The sequence below is a fragment of the Chelonoidis abingdonii genome, chromosome 2, assembly GCF_003597395.2.
Source record: "Chelonoidis abingdonii isolate Lonesome George chromosome 2, CheloAbing_2.0, whole genome shotgun sequence".
NCBI classification, from domain to species: domain Eukaryota; kingdom Metazoa; phylum Chordata; order Testudines; family Testudinidae; genus Chelonoidis; species Chelonoidis abingdonii.
This window is the reverse complement of record NC_133770.1, coordinates 280,529,212-280,549,376: the sequence shown is the minus strand read 5'-3', so window position 1 is coordinate 280,549,376 and position 20,165 is coordinate 280,529,212. Positions and strand designations below refer to the sequence as shown.

General features: G+C 41.9%; 1 protein-coding gene across 2 annotated transcripts in view; it reads right to left on the bottom strand.

Annotated features, from left to right (window-relative positions):
- Positions 1–2,702: 2,702 nt before the first annotated feature.
- Positions 2,703–20,165, bottom strand: part of FER1L6 (fer-1 like family member 6) — a 156,372-nt gene continuing 138,909 nt past the window's right edge. For both annotated transcript variants that reach the window (XM_032803511.1, XM_032803510.1), the window contains exons 36-41: positions 18,165–18,253; positions 15,494–15,592; positions 12,711–12,952; positions 8,721–8,884; positions 7,707–7,807; positions 2,703–4,883 (exon numbers count right to left, since the gene is read on the bottom strand). In XM_032803511.1, coding sequence (XP_032659402.1) covers positions 4,700–4,883; positions 7,707–7,807; positions 8,721–8,884; positions 12,711–12,952; positions 15,494–15,592; positions 18,165–18,253 — 879 coding nt within the window. In that variant the 3' untranslated portion in view covers positions 2,703–4,699. The remainder of the gene's footprint in view (positions 4,884–7,706; positions 7,808–8,720; positions 8,885–12,710; positions 12,953–15,493; positions 15,593–18,164; positions 18,254–20,165) is intronic.

Here is a 20,165-nt window from a genome sequence, read left to right as displayed (position 1 = left end):
TATGCAGCTGTCAGTGGTCAGTGAGGCCCTGGGCTTTGGCATAAGCTGGCACCTGGTCTGCCAGTCGCACCCATCACAGACCCTTTTCCAATCTGTGATCCACTTGGAAAGGCTCTGTTAGGAAATGGTTTGCCCTTGTGACTTAGCTCCAAAGGCTACAAATAGCCTGGGGTGATTTATGAAATAGCTGAATTCTTTGAAGGAAATCAGAAAGTGTTCTCGTACCATCTAGAGTATGAAGTTTGCCTCCCAGCAGATGAACGAGGCTTAGGAAAACACATCAGTAAATGTACATATTGGTTCAGGTGAAAGTCAGCAATTACTTCGGGTCTGACCTTTGGGTGAGGCATTAGCGTCACTCTGTCCTTAGCACAGAGAGGGCCAGCAATGAGTCTCACTCACCCTCTGTATTGAGGTAATTACCCAAAGAAAGTGGTCTTAATTGACAGCTGGTTCAAAGAATGCGGTGATATTGGTTCGAAGGGAGAAGGAAACATGTGAGTTAACCCTTGCAGAAATTTAGATACTTTAGGGTGTGAGAATACAGTGCAATTTTGTTAGGTGCATGACAGATGAAATGAACCATCAGTGAACTAAGTGAGAATCCAGGTTGTTTTAAAGACAAGAGATAGTCCAGCATGTCAGGAATGAAAGTCTTCAACCGACGATGATGGCGCTGAACAGCCCACTGTGAAAAACATTTGCATTTAAAGTGATATGTTAGTCTAGTAGCGGCATTCCTGCTCTGAATCAAAATGTCCCAAACTTCTGTCAAACCGCTTCTGTCCACAAAGGCCAACTAACAAGCAACCAAGCTGTTAGATACAGAGACAACTGGTCTGGGGGAAAGACTAGACCGTGAAGGGCCGTTTGCATGAGGGGTGGCTGAACTGATAGATTCCTCAGCTCAGAGAGCCACAACTAGCATAGACAATCTGGTGCTGTGAGTATCAGTCAGGCTTTGTCTTGTCTCACCTTCCTGAGGACTCCGGGAATTAGTGGGAATGGTGGGAAGGTAGACATCAGATGACTGCTCCAGTGAATCAGGAAAACATCCAACATGGAGCCTGGAGAACGAAACATGATACTTTCTTCTTGCTGCTGGCAAAGAGATCTATGAGGGGGTATGTCCCTCTCCTGAAACATCTGAGGGAGAAACATGTCCTTCAGAGCCCATCCTTTCTGATGAGGTGGGTTACTAGATTGTTCTGCATGAGAAACCTTAATTCTGTCTGGCATTTCCTAACTTCTGAATTGTTGGCTTTGCCACCTTAATGTTATTTATATGTAATTTTCTAATTAAAGAAAAAAAAAAACAGGGGAAAGCCAGAAATCCCTCTACATGGAAACATTGTGATTCCCAACATGCATCAGCAGCAGATTTTGGACCATTAGAGCCACAACTCAAACCTCTACCACCTGATCTAATGGAGTAACTGGTAGCGATAGTAAATTATCTTCTATGTGGATCAGCCACATCAGAAGATACATAGAAGGGATGAGATACACATTCTGTCAGTGGGTTTCACACCTATTGGCTGAGAGCAGAGGGATATAGAGACTGCAAAGTTCAGGTTCTGAAGGGGAATGTTTTCTAGTGGTTATCTGCCCCTGGGCCTCCAGCCTGCCTCAGTTTCTTTCTATTCCTATCTGATCGCCCTCCATCTCCTGCTTTTGATCCAGTTCTAGTTCTTATTCTTGCACAACCCGTTTCAGCCCACTCCAGCCTTGTCTTTGCCCTCTCTGACTTTGTTCCAGCCCTGTTGCTGATCTGCTCCAGTCCTGCCTCTGCCTTTTGACCTCCACCTCCTGGGACCCTTGGACGCTGATCACTCGGCTTCAACTTTTGCCTTGTATCTGGACTCCAGGTACACTACTGATTTGGCTCTGATCTCAGTTCTAACCCTGACCAGTCCCTGGGTCTGGTCCCAACCCTACATCTGGTGCCAACCTCTACTCCAACCTCTAGGCCTGACTCCTGGGGGCCAGCGCCTGACACACTGTGACTCAGACACCTCTCTGAGTCACAATTGTGTTCCTGCTTCTTCCTTGGTCTGTCAGCTGGCTAGAAACTTGCTGCTGGCCTATACCAGCGGCTAGTTACAACACCTCTGTGCCAGCTCAGCTGCTCTGATCAAAAAGGGTGTGGTCCTGCGCCCACTGAAGTTAATGGCAAACCTCTTGTTGATTTCAATGGTGCAGGAACAGGCTTCAGTCAGTCAAGAGTCTGTCCACCTCTTGCTCCTTCCTGCCCACCTCCACCGGGAAGGAAAAAGCAGTAGGGTGACCTGAAAGCAAGTGTGAAAAATCAGGATGGAGGTGGAGGGATAATAGGGACCTATAAAAGAAAAAGCCCCAAGTATCGGGACTGTCCCTATAAAATCAGGACATCTGGTCACCCTAAAAAGCATATACATAGCACCTGCTCGTTGCCATATACCTAGACCCAGGACCTGATAGCCAGTACATGCGTGCCAGAAGAATTCTTACTCCCCCATGTCGGCACATAATCAAAATCATACTCTAGTCTTAAAATCAAGGGAGGTGGGCACTTAGCACCTTGAAGGATCAGACCTATTGTCCGATACTTAAACAGAAGGTTCTGCTTAAAGAATCAGCATGTTGCCTTCCAAACTATTATAAGACAGTAGAAACTGTTCATCTGAGCTTTTTATTAAAATAATTTTATTTAAGCATAACAAAATTAGCTCAGTTAAATCAGCATAATTCAAAGGTTCATCGACACAGCAAGGCTTATTAGGAGAAACAGGATTTGCCCATCAGTATAATACAGAGTTAAGTACACAGTAAAATAAAAACTAGCAGCATCAGAGGATGACATTAAAAATGCCAGGCAAGCACACACCATACTGGGTTAGGGCCTTTTAAAGACGATGCAGAATGTCCTCAGCTCCCATTGTGGTCAGTGGATACTGAGCGTGTGCAGCACCTGGCAGCATCACTTCCTTATCCTGTTAATGACTAACTAGCGCAAACTCCATCTATTTCTTTGTCATATTAAAATCACAAAGGTAAAATACACCACGTGAAGGCCCCAGTCCAGCAGAGCACCTAAGCACACATTTAATTTTAACAGGCCTGCTCACACACTTAAAGTTAGCTTGTTAATGTTTACAACATACTTAGAATCTGAAAGCCACAAGAAACACTAAGTCTTGTCGTCATCATGTTCATGGAGTTTAATCCCTTTTAAACACAAAACGTTTGCTATTTGGCAGTTTGATTTATTTTCATTTTTTAAAATGACTTCAGTGCTTGCCAGAGGGACAGCCCCGGAGAACGAATGTCCTCTGCAGAGCCACAGAACAGGCCAAGCACCAGCAGTGACAATGCAAGCTTTCCTCACACTGTCTTGTTAAGGTGCTTCATATCCTCACATAGAAGGATCAACTTAACCTGACGAGAGGAGAGCACATTTCAGGCTCTTTGCCCATTCAATCTCAACTGTGTGGCAACACTGCATCCAGAGGATTCATTTGTATTACTATGTTAAAGCATCCAAAAACATGCTAGGTGCTTTCCTGAAACACAAGAATAGCTAGTCCCGTAACCAGAGAGTTTACATTCTAATTCTTACTCCTACAGCTTTAGAATGGTGGAATGAATTATCTGCAAGGTCAGATCTACTACATGTCTGTCTAACTAACTATCAGCCCATGGGGATTTTTATGGTTGTTAATTATTTATATTCATGGATTAAAGGCAAGAAGGGAACATTAGACCATTCTAGTCTGACCTCCTGTATGAAACTATAAAACGTTCTGTGTTTTGGACTGGGACTTCAGCGGGGCCAGGATTTTACCTCTTGTTTTTTAAAGCCCCCACGATTTGTTCCAGCCTGCATCTTCTCTTTGTTTCTTTTCTCATTCTCTCTGTTCATCTGGCAGATAGAGCAAATCCTCTTCTCAATACAATGTTCCCACTACTTATGCAAGAGCCCTTTCTCTCTAGTGGACACTTTTTCCTGCCTCTCTCTCCGTCATTAACTCTCCATCAGTTTTCAAACCACATCTGAAAATAGATTTTTTTCTCCTTTTCCTATATCTCCTCATTCCTCTGTCTCTCTTTGGTTATTTACATGAGGACAATATCTTGAGCTTTTGGAGCATAATACAATTATTTTAGATATTTAAAAATGTGTATATGACAACAAAGGAGAGAATTTCACCTTTGATCTGCATGAACAAACTATCTTTAAAAATCATGTACATCAATATAAAATCATGAAAAAACATTAAAATCATCAGTTACAACATTATGCAAAGAACACACAGGGCATAATTCCTAGTTCTCATGTTTATGCATAACATTTCTCTCTCAATATTTGGTCATTTAGATATAATATTAATTAATATTTACTATTTATAACACAGTTTTTGTGCAATATCAAAGAATGTATTTTCACATTTAATAACGGACACAGAATCAAACTTTAAAATAGTTAATAAAGTTCTGTCAGTTCCTTAATGATAATGCACATCATGGTTGCTTCTGAATAAGCAGCCAAAGGAATAGAGTGTTAAAATATTTTGAGTCAGTTTCATTTTCCTGAAATGAATGGTTATGTCTATCTTTATAATTGGCAGAATGTGTTTCAGGTTCACTAATTGTGAAGTCAAGTTTTTATTTTTAACTGCAGTACTTGTGTATGATTAGTTACAAGGAGAGATGTAATTGTCTAAGATCCTACAACAATCTTACGACTGATTGCACCAGGCAAAGTGTAAATGAAAAGAACCAAGAAGATGATCAGAATAATCAGAATCAGCGCAATGATGATGTACTTCTTGTAATTTCTCCAGATGAGGTGATACAAACACTTGAAAGGATTTACAAACCAGGAGAAGGAAGTGTCTGGGCGGCTAAAGGGAAGAAAAGAGAAAAAAGATTAGTAAGGCAAGATCTAGACATTTCCAAAAGATATTACATTACAAAACTCATGCCATGTAAAAAACATCACTTACAAAAGGACCTTTTAACACTTTGGAATCCACTAAAATTTCTTAATACTCAGAGCACTTCTGAAAGTGCTAAGCACCTTTGGATCACTCAACATCCATCATGAATGGTGCAGAGAAAGTGAATAGAAGGATGCATTATTTACCTCTTGACATAACACAAGAACCAGGAGTCACCCAATGAAATTAACAGGCAGAAGGTTTTTCTTCACATAACACACAGATAACCTGTGGAACTTGTTGCCAAGGGATGGTGTAAAGGCCAAAAGTATAACAGGGTTTATAAAGGAATTAGATAAGTTCATGGAGGATAGGTCTGTCAATGGCTATTAGCCAAAATGGTCAGGGACGCAAGCCCATGCTCTGGGTGTCCTTAGACCTCTGACTGCCAGAAGTTGGGATGGACAACAGGGAATGGATCACTCAATGATTGCCCTGTTCTGTTTATTCCCTCTAAAGCATCTGGCACTGGTCTCTGTGGGAAGACAGAATACTGGGGTTGATGGATCATTGGTCTGACCCACTATGTCCATTCTTCTGTTTTTAACCTCCACATCTCATAACACACACCCCACGTGCCACTGTGAAGAATGAACTGTATATTTTGCATTTCATAGCTATGCAAATTAAGACAAATCTTGGGGGGTCCTAATTTACATATTAACCTACAACAAGCTTTAAATGTGAAGTTTAGAGGTCCTGTGCTTGTTGGGCCTGGCCCAAAGCCCAGTGGAAAGACTCCCATTGACATCAGTTGCTTTAGGATGAGAATCCTAGTGAGCAGCCACTACAAATAATCTGCTTTCCTGGTTATAGTCACATTACTAAACTTTTCAAACATGTATGGCACATATGGGTCAGTCCTGGCAGAGTGCTGGGGAGCCGCAGAATGGAATCCACTCACATGCAGTTTTAAAATCTGGATCTGGACCAAACATTATTTGGGAATCTCTGGCCATCAAACCCCAAAGGCCAGATTGTGGTTGATTTTTGCCAAGGTGGACAGAGGTGGGAAAGGTACAAGGAACCTTTTCACTATGGAGGGGGCAACCAGAGCTGCAATCCAAAATTCTTCTGAGTGCAGGGATGCTTCTTCCTGGCCCACCACTAGACAGGACTAGCACCAGGGTTTCTGGCGCCCTAGGCGCCGGGCCATTTCGCCGCCCCATGCACGGGTCTCGCGGCTCCGGTGGACCTGCTGCAGGCATTCCCATGAAGGGTCCACTGGTCTGCGGTTCTGGTGGAGCTGCCGCAGGCATGCCTGCGGCAGGTCCACCGGAGCCGCGAGACCAGCAGACCCTCCATAGGCATGACTGCGGCAGCTCCACCGGAGCCGCCTACTGCACCCCCCGGCAAAATACCGCCCCCCGCATAATGCTGGCGCCCTAGGCGACCGCCTAAGTTGCCTAAATGAAAGCGCTGGCCCTGCCACTAGAGCACACTTATCAAAAGAGGAAGGACCATGTCCCTGATCCTCTTCATGCTGGCCAGCAAAGCTGACTGACTGCAGAGAAAAATGCAAGTCACACGCAACCAAGAGACAGTGTAGGAGCCATCTCCCCACTGCATGCTGGGGAGCTGTGAAAGACATTGTGCTTCTCTGATTTTAAAGGCCTTACCTCAGGAATGAACTGTGCCAGTGTCTGTCAGTTGTGTATAATGGGACTATTCAGAGAGCAAAATATTATTTGGCATAATTCGAGGTAACAGAATATGTTCTTTTGAGATATTGCTTATTGATTCTATACCAAGTATACCCCAAGGTTGTGGAGACATTACAATAGGGGAAATACAATTAAAATGCTATATTGTAATGAGTGTTGTCTACATATTTTTTCATAAAGCTGTTGAAGTCTTGTAAATAATCTCATGGTCACCCACAAATGCCATCCTGCTAGAAGATCAGAAAATCTGGAAGCTCAGTTGAACATCTTTTTGAGGGAGAGTGAAATTCTGCGCTGGTTAAAATTACCACTTGGAATAAGATTTTAAAAATCTTTTGTAGTAGGGAATCTCATTTCACATTCCTTGTCTTTCCACAGCTCATCGCTGTAACAGAATTAACTGCATAAACCTAAACTGATTACATGAATGTTTTCTGATATAAAAACCTCAATTGGACATTTTTTGAGTGTGGTGGAATTTGGTTAGATAAAATGTTCATTCTGGACCTTTTGCTTTGTGAAAGGACTTTAGAAAAACCTTTCACCGTCTTATGTTGAAAAATAGGTAGCCTCATTCTTTGGCTGTGAAATTCAATAAGTGTATATAGATGTGATAAAATTGCATCATTCTCATATGGCCAGATTTCCAAAGTCAACTGCTCACAGTCATTTGCATGTGTCTAATTTATGCATACAAATACCAGACAGACACACACAAATCAGATTTGTGGATTCCTTCATGTGTGGACAAAGAATGTAATATTGAGAAGCAACCCCCTAGATGTGTAGGTTATCAATGACAGGCATCGATTAACATAACAATTGGGAAGCACTGGCAAATATTAATTATTTAAGCCTAACAATATTCCTCTCACATACTCTAGGTAAATATCATTACTCCACATTTTTATATCTGGGATTTTATATCTGAGATTCTGCTGGAGTTACATAAAAAGACAGTACCAGAGACAGAAACAGACACAAGGAGCACTCCTGCTAAAGTCCTTGCTCTAATCACTATAGCAGCTTTCTTATCCTACTTAGTGAATATGCTCCTACTCACTTGGGTTTCTCCAAAGGCTCAGGTTCCTTCCGAGCTTTCCCTACCGGACTCTTCTCAGCTTCCTCTGCAGTGACTAAATGGAATTCAGCTTCCACTTTGCCCTACATCAGAGAGAAACTTTTGATTAATGTCTGTTCAAATATTTAATCCAGAGTTATTAAACAATAACCATCCATTAACCAGTTAGCACCCAGGAGACATTCACAAAAATAGATATGCCTAGTTTTAGATTAGTTGACTGAATAATAAATAACTATATTCATTAATATTGTGCTAGTTACATTCAAGAATTGACAGCCACAAACCCTGAGAAGCAATTCTTAATTTACCTTCCTTCGTTATTACAAAGAGCCTATAACAATGTAATTTGATAAGGGTCACTCCCCCACCCAAATGTTAATACTGATAAAAATCATGTCTACTGAACCTTCTCATGCAGGGCTGCCCAGAGGTTTCAGGGGGCCTGGGGCAAAGCAGGACATAAAAAAAGGCGCCACCCACTGCGGCGCTTGTACTCACCGGGCAGCGCTCTGAGTCTGCAGCGGCAGCTGGTCCTTAACTCGCTCAGTGTCTTCGGCAGCACTGAAGGACCCGCCACCAAAGTGCCACTGAAGACCCAGAGCGAGTGAAGGGCCCCTGCCGAAGACCCAGACCGCTGCCGGGTGAGTAGCCAGGGAAGGGATTCTCAGCCAGGGCTCACAGGGCCCCTGTGGGGTCCGGGGCCTGGGGCAAATTGCCCCACTTGCCCCTGCCCTCTGGGCAGCCCTGTTCTCATGAAGTTATGTTACTTGAATTATTAATGTTCTTTTTAATAACAGCCACAGCTTCAGTCATGTAAAGTTAGGTTGTCCTACATGGAAGTTACAATATATAATATTACTGCTCATCTGAGCTCTGTGAGATTAGTATTTTTCTGTCTCTTTGTAAGGTGCCTATCATCAGAGTATCTGTACATGAGAGAGGTACTTCTAGTAATCTTAGATTGCTCATCTTAGTCATTAGTGATCTGCTTACAGTGAGCTCCCCAGCTTTGATGAAAGGCCACCATCCTCTGACACGCTTTTGCTGAAATATGGATATCTTGTTTTCTTTACTTGTTTCTTTTACCATGCCTATGTCACAACTCTTGGCAGACTTGGCTGCTCGAGGAAATTCATTCAGTTTCATTTCAAGGGAGCCTGGAGAAAAATATACCATCTCTTATTTAGACATTTCAGATGTAAACACAATCAAAGAACAACCAATTAATTCATGCATAGCCCAGCTTGGACACAACAGTAAACTACTCTGAAATCATATTTGTAGCTAAATATCATCTGCATTTATGGCCCCCATGTCTGTAGTATCTGAGTGCCTAATGGTTTGCTTTGCTACTAAACACATGACTCTTATTTAAATACATCTATTGAGTTGCTATCCAAACTGTTACTCAGCAAATACCCCAATACCTCTTCCAAGGATCTGAGCAGTAGTTCTCAAAGATACTGGCAAAGCAACAGTGTGAACTCTGAAGGATCCACCAAGGCTTTTGAAAAACATCATCAGAAATTGGACAGATCAATCTGCCATAATAAATGAGGATTTTTAACTCCCTTATGAAGACAGGCAAGGAAAGGTGATGTAGAACATTTGTTATTGATTTGTCTAGATTTTATTTTTGTTTCTATCTGTGTATGTTATAAAATGGAGCAGTGAACAGGAAGACAGCAAATGTGAGTTTCTAAGGGAGTTCCCAGAGAGAGAAGGATAACAACACCCTGTCAGGATCCAGCAAGACTGGTCAAGATTTTCAAAAGCGATTAGTCATCTGGGGTGCATCAGTTTTTTGGGCGCCTGACTTGAGACACTTTAAAAGGCCCTGATTCTGTGAAGTAAGGGTCTCAGCACGTTCTGAAAATTAGGCTTCTTTTCGTGTCACAAGTTGGACATTCAGAAAAGGAGGCACCTGAAATCAGGTTTCTGAAAACTGTGGCCACCATGGCTAGAGAAAGGTGTCCTAGTGCATAGGATTGAGATGGAAAGCCAAGCAGTCTAATGCAGATGGTGTGCAATATACTCATGCGGTTCAGGGCATCTCAATACCAGAAAGATGTTGACACATCAAAAGGAATTCATAGAAGAGAAATAAAAATGGTTAAGGGAGTGAAGAAAATAATTTACAAGGGCAGATTAAAAGGACTAAATGTGCATGGTCCTCCCACTTCCCAGCTGGATGCAGGACTGATGGGGATGATCCACTTCCCATTGACTCATGGAGCTAGAAAGCTTCCAAAACACCCTTTACTTTCTCCATCCCTCCTTTTTTTCATAGAATCATAGATTATTAGGGTTGGAAGGGACCTCAGGAGATCATCTAGTCCAACGCCCTGCTCAAAGCAGGACCAATCCCCAGCTGGCCCCCTCAAGGATTGAACTCACAACCCTGGGTTTAGCAGGCCAATGCTCAAACCACTGAGCTATCCCTCCCCCTATTCAGTCCCTTTCATGTGTATCATGTCACATTTAAATTGAAAGCTCTTCATGGCAGGAGGTAAAATCCTATCCCTAGTGAAGTGAATGAGAGTTTTGTGATGGATTTCAATGGGGCTAGGATTTCACCTCAGGTCTTTATTTATCTGAGGTACCACATTTTAGACACACACCAAAAAAAGAGCAATAATACAAGAAGAATGCCTTGCTACCTTTAGAACACAGTGCAACACAGACCAGCTGGCACTAGCCCTTCATAAGCACCATTTCTCTCTCACACATCCACCAAACCAAAACCCCGTGAATCTACAACCTAATCTCCTGAGGCAGGAGCAGAACCACAGAATCATGGAAGTGTAGGGACCTCAACAGGTCATGTAGTTCAGTTCCCTGTAGTCAAGGCAGGACTATGTAATAACGAGACCATTCCTGAAAGGTGTTTGTCTAACCTCTTCTTTAAAACCTCCAAAGATGGAGATTTCACAATCTCCTTAGGCAATTTTTCCAGTGTTTTCACCCTGACAGATAGGAAGGTTTTCCTAAAGTTCAGCCTAAACCTCCCTTACTGCAATTTTCACCCTCCTCCTTGTAACAGTCTTTTCACAGAATCATAGAATTGTAAGGCAGTAGGGGACCTTGAGAGGTCATCTAGTCCATTCCCCTGCATTCATGGTAGGACTAAGTATTATCTAGACCATCCCTGACAGGTGTTTTATGTACTTCAAAACTGTTATCATAGCCTCCCTCAGTCTTCTCTTCCCCAGACTAAATAAATACAATTTTTTCAATCTTCCCTCATAGGTCATATTTTCTAGACCTTAATCATTTTTGTTGCTCTCCTCTGGACTTTCTCATATTTGTCCGCATCTTTCTTGAAATATGGCATCCAGAACTGAACACAATACTCCAGCTGAGACCTTATCAGTGCAGAGTAGAATGAAGAATGATTTCTCATGTCTTGCTTACAACGCTCCTGCTAATACAACCCTGAATGATATTCAGGTTTTTTTTTGCAACAGTGTTACACTATTGACTTATATTTAGCTTGTCCACAAGATCCCTTTTGGCAATATTCTTTCCTAGGCAGTCATTTCCCATTTTATGGGTGTGTGATTTATTGTTGCTTCCTGAATGAACTACTTTGCATTTGTCCGTATTGAATTTCATCCTATTTACTCCAGACCATTTCTCCAGTTTGTCCAGATCATTTTGAATTTTAATCCTATCCTCCAAAGCACTTGCAACCCATCCCAGCTTGGAATCATCCACAAACTTTATAAGTGTACTTTACATGCCATTATCTAAAACACTAGTGATGATATTGAACAGAACTCGACCCAGACCTGATCCCTGCGGGACCCCATTCATTATGTCCTTCCAGCTTGCTTGTGAACCACTGATAACTACTCCCTGGGAACAGTTTTCAACCAGTTGTGCACCCACCTTATAAGAGCTTTATCTTCGCTATATTTCCCTAGTTTGTTTATGAGAAGGTCATGCCAGACAGTATCAAAAGCCTTACTAAAGTCAAGATATACCACATTTACTGCTTCCCCCTATTCACAAAGCTTGTTACCCTGTCAAAGAAAACTATTAGGTTGGTTTGGCATTATTTGCTATTGACAAATCCATTTTGACTGTTACTTATCACCTTATTATCATCTAGGTGTTTGCAAATTAATTGCTTAGTTATTTGCTCCATTATTTTTCCAGGTACTGAAGTTAAGCTGCCTGGCCTGTAATTTCCCGGGCTGTCCTTATTCCCTTTTTTAATAGATTGGCACTATACTGACACCATGCAAAAGTTTGAAGCTCCTGTATTAGATGGCTGCCTACCACAGTAACTAGAGCAATATAAATATGTAGATGAGACAGAGATATATAGATAAGTAAGACAGAGGAAGGAGAAAAAGTATATTTGTCTAAATGATATTTATAGGGAAAAGGAGAGAGGAATACAATATTTGAAGCATAGAGAGGAATTGTTTTGGGTGGTTTTAGGAGTAATGGAATGAACTGGAGTAAAAGCTACTTTGGGATGAATATCAGGGAATATTTCCTAACAGCCACCTGTGTTAGTTTGGAATAATCTTTGAATTGGTGTAGTGGAAACTCAGCCACCAGAGCAATTTTATTCTCAACTGTACAAAGTACTCGAGAACATACTCCTGGCAAATAAGATTAAAATCCTGCATTGTCAGGGAGATACTGATTGGCCTAAATATACACTTTTCATGGACTAGTTATAGACTTTGGTACATATTAAGTAATGCCTGACATTATAGAAAAATGTGACCATCATTTAAACATGGGGGCTGAGCGAGACAACTTTTAATCGGCCTCCAAAAATATGCCACTCAGACCCATCCATTTGTGTAGCCAAAACCATATATATGTTAGGCATTCTAGCCGTTACGTGGATTCATGGAAGGCAACTGATAATTGTTCCTTAGATACCTCCTTCAACACTTTTTTACAAAATAAAGGTCTATGAAGATTTTAGCTGAAGTTCAGTTGGCTTCACTGTTTGCTTACCCAAGAAATCATCAGAAGAAAGTCTTTCGAAGTCCCAAACCTGGAGTACTAGCACTGCTGGCATTTTGCGTTCTGTCTTTTCCAAGGAAAATATGCTTTCTTTCTTACTGACCACCATTTGTTTCTCAGCTGGGAGGTAGTGGAATGGAAACACAAAGCGCCAGTTGAAGTTCCCTTCTCCAGTCAAGGAGTTGTAATGCACATCTGTCTCCTGTTTGTCATCTTCCAGTCCCTTTAACCATCTATAGCATGCACACAGGTGAATACAGTAAGGTTAATAGGAAAGCTGTATTGTGGGTATTCAAATTCAATTACAATAATTTTTAGTTATCAGTCCTGTCTTTCATAATCAATGTTAGCAGAGCAACTGGAAGGCTGAGGTGGTGGCTAATATTTAAAGCACCAGTCAAATGTGGCTCGGGCTTCCAGTGACTGAAAATCACTATCAGAAGTTTAGAGGGATAATGTGAGTTCTATTTCGGAGAGACTTGCACAATTCTAATTCCTCATTCACCACTCGCAAATCATTAAAAATATTTTTATGGGCAGGCAAACTAACATGAGTGTTTTCATTATCAATCCCCAAGATAAAAGGTATATGAGTAGATTTTGTGCCTTAGCTGGTAGATTTCCTGACAGTCTCAGATGCTGATTTAGGTACTTGATGTTAGAACCAAAATTATTTGTATCTGCAAGTGCTCTAGAGTGAAGGATGTCAGGTGTAAGCCTCGCTGACTCGTTTCACCAAATTTGTTTCTGGTTTGTTCTGTTTTTTTTGACATATCATAAACAATGTATCATGTGCAAAGGAATATTACAAAAAATCCATATTGTGTTTCTCTAAAAATACATATATTTTGGAGGTACCCATTCATTTATGAATGTTTCTATGTAGTTTTTAGTTCTGCAGATGATTGGCTATAATTTCTAATCAATAGTTAAAAATTTGCACCACATCCAAAAAAGTTAACCAGTACTCATGAGTGACAATATTATAAAAAGGTGATTCAAAAATATGGACAGTCTCAAAGATGGCATTAAGGACATAAGAATGGTCATACTGGGTCAGACCAATGGTCCCTCTAGCCTGGTATCCTGTCTTCCAACAGTAGCAATGCCAGCTGCTTCAGAGGGAATGAACAGAACAAGGCAATGTTTGAGTGATCCATGCCCCCTCCAGCCCCGCTTCTGGCAGTAGAGGCTAGGAACACCCAGAGCATGGGGTTGCATCCCTGACCATCTTGACTAATAGCCATTGATAGACCTATCCTCCATGATCTTATCAAGTTATTTTTGAACCAAGTTATAGCTTTGGCATTCACAATATCTCTTGGCAATGAGTTCTACAGGTTGACTGTTGTGTAAAGAAGTACTTCCTTTTGTTTGTTTTAAATCTGCTGCCTATTAATTTCATTGGGTGATCCCTGGTTCTCATGTTATGTAAAGGAGTAAATAACACTTCCCTATTCACTTTCTCCACACCATTCATGATTTTATAAACCTCTATCACATCCCCCCTTGTCATCTCTTTTCTAAGTTGAAAAGTCCCAGTCTTTTTAATCTCTCCTCATACGGAAGCTGTTCCATACCCCTAATCATTTCTGTTGCCTTTCTCTGTCCCTTTTCCAAATCTAATGCATCTTTTTTGAGATGGAACAACTAGAATTGCATGCAGTATTCAAGGTGTGGGCGTACCACAGGTTTATATAGTGGCATTATTATATATTGTCTTATTATCTATCCCTTTACTAATGGTTCCTAACATTCTGTTAGCCGCTGCACACTGAGTGGATGTTTTCTGAGAACTATCTACAATGACTTCAAGATCTCTTTCTTGAGTGGAACAGCTAATTTAGACCCCACCATTTTGTCTGTACAATTGAAATTATGTTTTCCAATGTGCATTACTTTGCATTATCAATACTGAATTTCATCTGCCATTTTGTTGCCCGGTCACTCAGTTTTGTGAGTCCCTTTGTAACTCCTCACAGTCTGCTTTGGACTTAACTATCCTGAGTAATTTTGTAATTTTGCAGCAGTGTAACAGCAACAGGAAAGATAAGCTATAAAATGCTAATGAAAAATTCTTCACACACACTCTTCCCTGCAATTCACTCACACACATACTCCAGTCAACAAATATCTGGTTAGAATGGATTTCCCACAGGAATCTCCTATGATATTTCTAAATTTTTTTATTACTAACTTCACTAAACTGGTTATAATTTCTCTTAACTCATTATGTAACACTACTCTGTATCCCTAAAAGCTAGGGGTGCCGGAACAATTTTTATAGTGGGGGTTCTGAAAGCCACTGAAGCAAAGTGTAAACCCTGTATATGATGGAAACCACTTAAAGCCCCGGGGTGCGGCAGCACCCCCAGCACTCCCTAGTTCCAGCAACTATGCTATAAGCCCTTCAGGTTTAAAATGCTGTAGGCATTTGCATTTAACCCATAAAGTTTTGGACTTTATTCTCTACTACACCAAGTGAATGGTGCTACTCCTGATTTTACTCTGTGTGAGCAGTGAATTAAGCTTAATGAGTCTATATTTAAAGGTGAAAGAGGACTAACTAGTTTCCAGAATGGCTGGCTATTTTTGGCACACAGTCACAGCAAATTATCAAGATCCCAGAAATGTCTCACAAGGATAACAGCCTTGTTAATATAACCCCATATGATTTGTGACTTGGTCTTTGATGGATAGCTTGAATCAGATATTAATTGTCCTCTCAAGGAATAAATGAAGAGACGCAAAAAGTGATATCCAGATGAACGCACCCTTTTACATAGATGTCACTTGATTTTTGTCCTGTGAAGATATTCTCATCCTCTAAAATTACATCTTCTGTATTCCAGATGATTACTCTCAATTCATAACTGAAAAAGAAAGAAACCAGCATTTTGTATATTTCAATTCACGGTAGCAAAAGGCCTTCCAGTTAATTTGTCTTCATCCTTTCTGAATACACATAGGGTCTGAGTCTAATCAGACATTGGTCTGAATCAGTAGCAATTTCCATACATAAAGTGTGTTATGTTGATGTAAAACTGGTTTGAAGAATGGGATCAGAATCAGACTCCTTGTGTCTATTGGAGTCTCTTGTGATATAATAGAATTAGGGGCTGTTCTCTTAGCTCATGGGAATGCAAAGTGACAGTAGGTGTTGCCAGCAGCCTCAGAACAGGGGAAAATTCCTCGCCGGTTGTTTGCCTATGTTATTTTTTAATTCTGATCACAAAAATACTGCAATGAAACAGGCCTAGACTGGACTGAGCAACATCATGTGAGCATCCATAAAATACTGAGTAACTTGCCAATGAGGGCAAAACCCATTTAGGCAGACGGGGGAGGGGGGGGCTCCTTTTCAGAAATTTTGTTGTTGACAATACATGATATTGAGTGTAATCTAGTACATGAAAAAGGAGGAAAAATGCTGTTCCAAAACACCTTTAGGGAGCATGGATAAAGGTAACCTCCAGGAGAGACATTTTATAGCAGCATCCAGGAATGGGAATGGACTCCACTGTGCTCTTTTCACTTTGAATGCACATGTATGCTTGTAGGTGTTGGAAGCCTTAGCAACATGCATATCTACCTGCTTGTCTTGCATCATTTTTGTGTACCTTTCTTCAGGCAAATTGGCGAACAGCATCTTCCAAAGCCAAGGTCTCTTGCAGAAATCTAAACCCTCTGATGATTAACATTTCAACAACGTTTGTCTGTTTCTCTAGAGTGCTGCATGGCAGCAACATTTTGTTCTTGCAAATATTATTAGGTGCAAATCTTTCTGGTTTGAAAAATTCACAGCTGATAAATAGCCTCACAGAAAATCCTTGTATAAAGAAATCACTTGTTAGACAGTCTCCTTTCTGGTCAAATTATGGACTTTCCTTAATTCGGCACAGACAGAAGCAAAGTGTTATTTTTTATAGCATCGTCCTTTTTTGAACATAAATAATGCACACACTGCGTCTGGGTTACAGACATGAAGATTACCTGACAAAGCCTTTATTAACATTTGGGATGAGCCATGAATTCTCCTAGTAATTTGTCATTTATTATCTATCAGACACTAACCACTAGGTTGACTCATTTAGTGCAATGTCAGAGTAGGATATATATATCTGCCTGAAATTACTGAGACACTTACTATTTCAAACAAATCTCTCTCAGCAGCCTCCTTTTGTGATTCATGACCTCATTCTTGCCCGAAGTAGTGAAAATCCCTCAGATACAATAATATGAGAGGGAAGATCTTGACCAACAGTCAAGTACTTTATGTATGTGAGAGAGCTAAAGTGATAGAGACTAAATTATAACTTTGGAGTTAGAGTTCAGTGGCGAGATAACTTTAAGACTCACTGCAGCTGCCCCTTGCACTCTGGTCTTTTTACCACTGTTGAATGAATCACATGAAGTCTTTAAATCAAGATTGGATGCTTTTATAAAAAATATGCTATAGCTCAAACAGAAGTTATGGGTTGATGCAGAAATTACCGGTAAGGTTCTAAGTCCTGTGTGTAACACCGACAGACCCCAGTCGTCAGTGTGCGGGATCAAACCTGGCACCTCTGGAGCTTAGTCTATGAGCCTCTATTGTATGTGCTAAAAGCCCTTAGCTATGGCTGTAGCAGACTCATTAATCTCTAAGTGGGTCTTGGTGCCACCAGAAGGGACAGAACTCCACACCCAGGAGGTATGCGAGTTACATACTTCCCTAGCTGAGGAAGTGCATCCTGAGCTTCAAAGACTTCTCAGTTGAAATCCCAGACAAGCCCCCAGTTGTAACACAACAGGCCCCAGTCATCGGTGTGTGGGATTCAACCTGGGATCTCGGGAACTTAGTGTATGAGCTGCGACTGCATGAGCTAAAAGCCACATGGCCCTTAGCTAAGGCTGTAGCAGACTCATTAATCTCTAAGTGGTCTTGGTGCCACAAGAGCAGACAAAACATCACACTCAAGAGGTGTGGGTTATATGTATTATGAAGGAGCTCAAACTAGATGATCATAATGGTCCTTTCTGGCTTTAAAATCTATGAATCTATGGCATTGTTTCTCAGTTTAAATAATATTTTGCAACTACATTTCTTACCAGACATTGGGTCTTATTTATATGGCCTCACAGTGCAGACCTATGGAGGTGTGAACTGCAGCATGTGCTTAAGTGTTGTGCATACAGACTCGTCTAGCACAAACCGAAAGGTACCTAGTTTGCATTAACGCAGTCCTGTTTGAATTGAGACTATGTTAACACCAACGATATCCCTTTTAGTTCATGCTTGCAGGGTGTGCATGGAGCAGTTACAGCACACTTCAGTGTGGGGATGAACTCACACCCTGATCTTCCCACACTGTGGGATCATATAGACAAGCTCTTTTGAAAGATTCAGTATTTGCAGGATGATGTCAGTACATTGACAGCACAATAAAATGCACCCTAAATTACCCTTTGGGTTTCCTTGGTGAAATATCAACAGGTGGTCCTGGCGGAGGCATATCTTTAGGAAACATGTCCACCCACATCTGCACACGACCCTTTAAGAAAAGAAATAAGCAATTTTGTCACCCATCTTTAGTGAGAATTTTAAATAGCACTAAAATTTAGGGCTAAGTTCAAAAGGCTTCATGAGCAAATTTTCTTCTAGAAGTACCAACCAGGTCATTACAGCGTTTGTGGCTGCTCTGCGTATTTTTCATATACAGAATCTATATCAGTGGTATGTGATCACATTAACATTTCAGCCAGTGGTCCCAGAGCAGCGCCTATATTTTAGGATTTTGTGGTTGGTTCTTTGGACTTCCCCTCCCTACACTAAAGTTATTCATCTGTGTTGGGGCCTGGTGCATCACTGCTGTCTGCCTCCCATCCTGTACGGTGTGCTGTAACCTGCAACAGAGGAGGGTTGCTCCAAACCCCAGTCTTGTGATTGTCCTGTAACTCATATGGACAGTTCGTAAACCTCCCTGCTGATACTCCTTCACTTCTATTTCTACTTATTTTATTACATGTGTTTATACGGGGCCAGATGTTTATCTGAGAGCTAAACCAGAACCATGTTTCTATTTCTATAGCCAAATTCAAACTTGATTCTGCTGTAGGATTCTGATATGTTTAGAAGTTTAACATTTTCACTTGCTTTGCACTCTTGGGTTCCTAGCAGCACAGGACGTGGTGAAATGCCTTTTTGTAACTGTTGTTCTTTGAGATGTATTGTTCACATCCATTCCAATCAGGTGCACGTGTGTTGCATGCACAGTCATTGGAAAGTTTTTCCTTTAGCAGCTCCAGTTGGGTCAGCTGTGGAGCCCCCTGGAGTGGTGCCTTTATGGGGCTCAATATATAACCCTGCTGACCCGACCAGCCTTCAGTTCCTTCTTGTCAGCTACTCCGACAGAGGGGAAGGAGGGTGGGTATTGGAATGGACGCAAACAACACATTTTGAAGAACAACAGTTATGAGAAGGTGAGTAATCTTTTTTTTCTTTAAGTGCTTGTTCATGTCGATTCCAATCAGATGACTTCCAAGCTCTCCTCCGGAGGTGGGGTCAGAGTAAGGAATCTCTGATTGGAGCGCCGCTCTGACAAATGCTGCATCATCTCTGGCATGCTGGGTGACAACACAGTGAGTGGTAAACGCATGCGCTGATGACCAGGTTGCAGCTCTGCAGATCTCTTGAATGGGGATCTGGGCCAGGAAAGCAGCTGATGAGGCTTGCACCCTTGTGGAGTGTGCTGTAATATCCAGGGCTGATACCTTAGCCAGCTCATAGCGTGTGCAGATGCAGTCCATGATCCAGGAAGAAATGCATTAGGAAGAGACCAGAAGCCCTTTCATCTGGTCTGCTACTGCCATGAATACTTGGTTTGATTTCATGAAAGGCTTAGTGTGCTCGATGTAGAATGCTAGGGCATCCTGGACATTCAGTCAGTGAAGCCTCTGCTCCCGTGCACCAGTATGAGGCTTTCTTCATCGGAGGGTGGAAAGACTTGCAGATTTTGCACCTGTCTGTTTGGTGCTCTTCCCCCAGACATGCATTGTGGGGGTCGCCCGTTGGCATGGGCTTCCCACAGGTCCTGCAAGGTTTAAACCCTTGGCCCTGAGGCATGCTCAGGAGCTGAGGGGACGTCAGGGATAGGGGAGGACCCTGCTCCCTAACCTGAACACTATATCCACTATGTATACCCAGGGCCAGTGCAACCATTTAGGCGAACTAGGCGGTTGCCTAGGGCGCCAAGATTTGAGGGCGCCAAAAAGTGGCGCCCCCCCATAATTTTTAAATGGTTGCAGCCGCTGCTGCTGGAGGGGCTAAGCTGCTGGCAGCAGTAGCTGCCTGCCGTCGGCAGCCCAAAGCATCCCCCGGGTCAGGGCACCGCCAGTCAGCGCGCCCCTGAGGTCAGTGCGCCGCTGCCGCAGCCCGGCAGCCAGGGCGCCCCCGCCCCGGGGTCA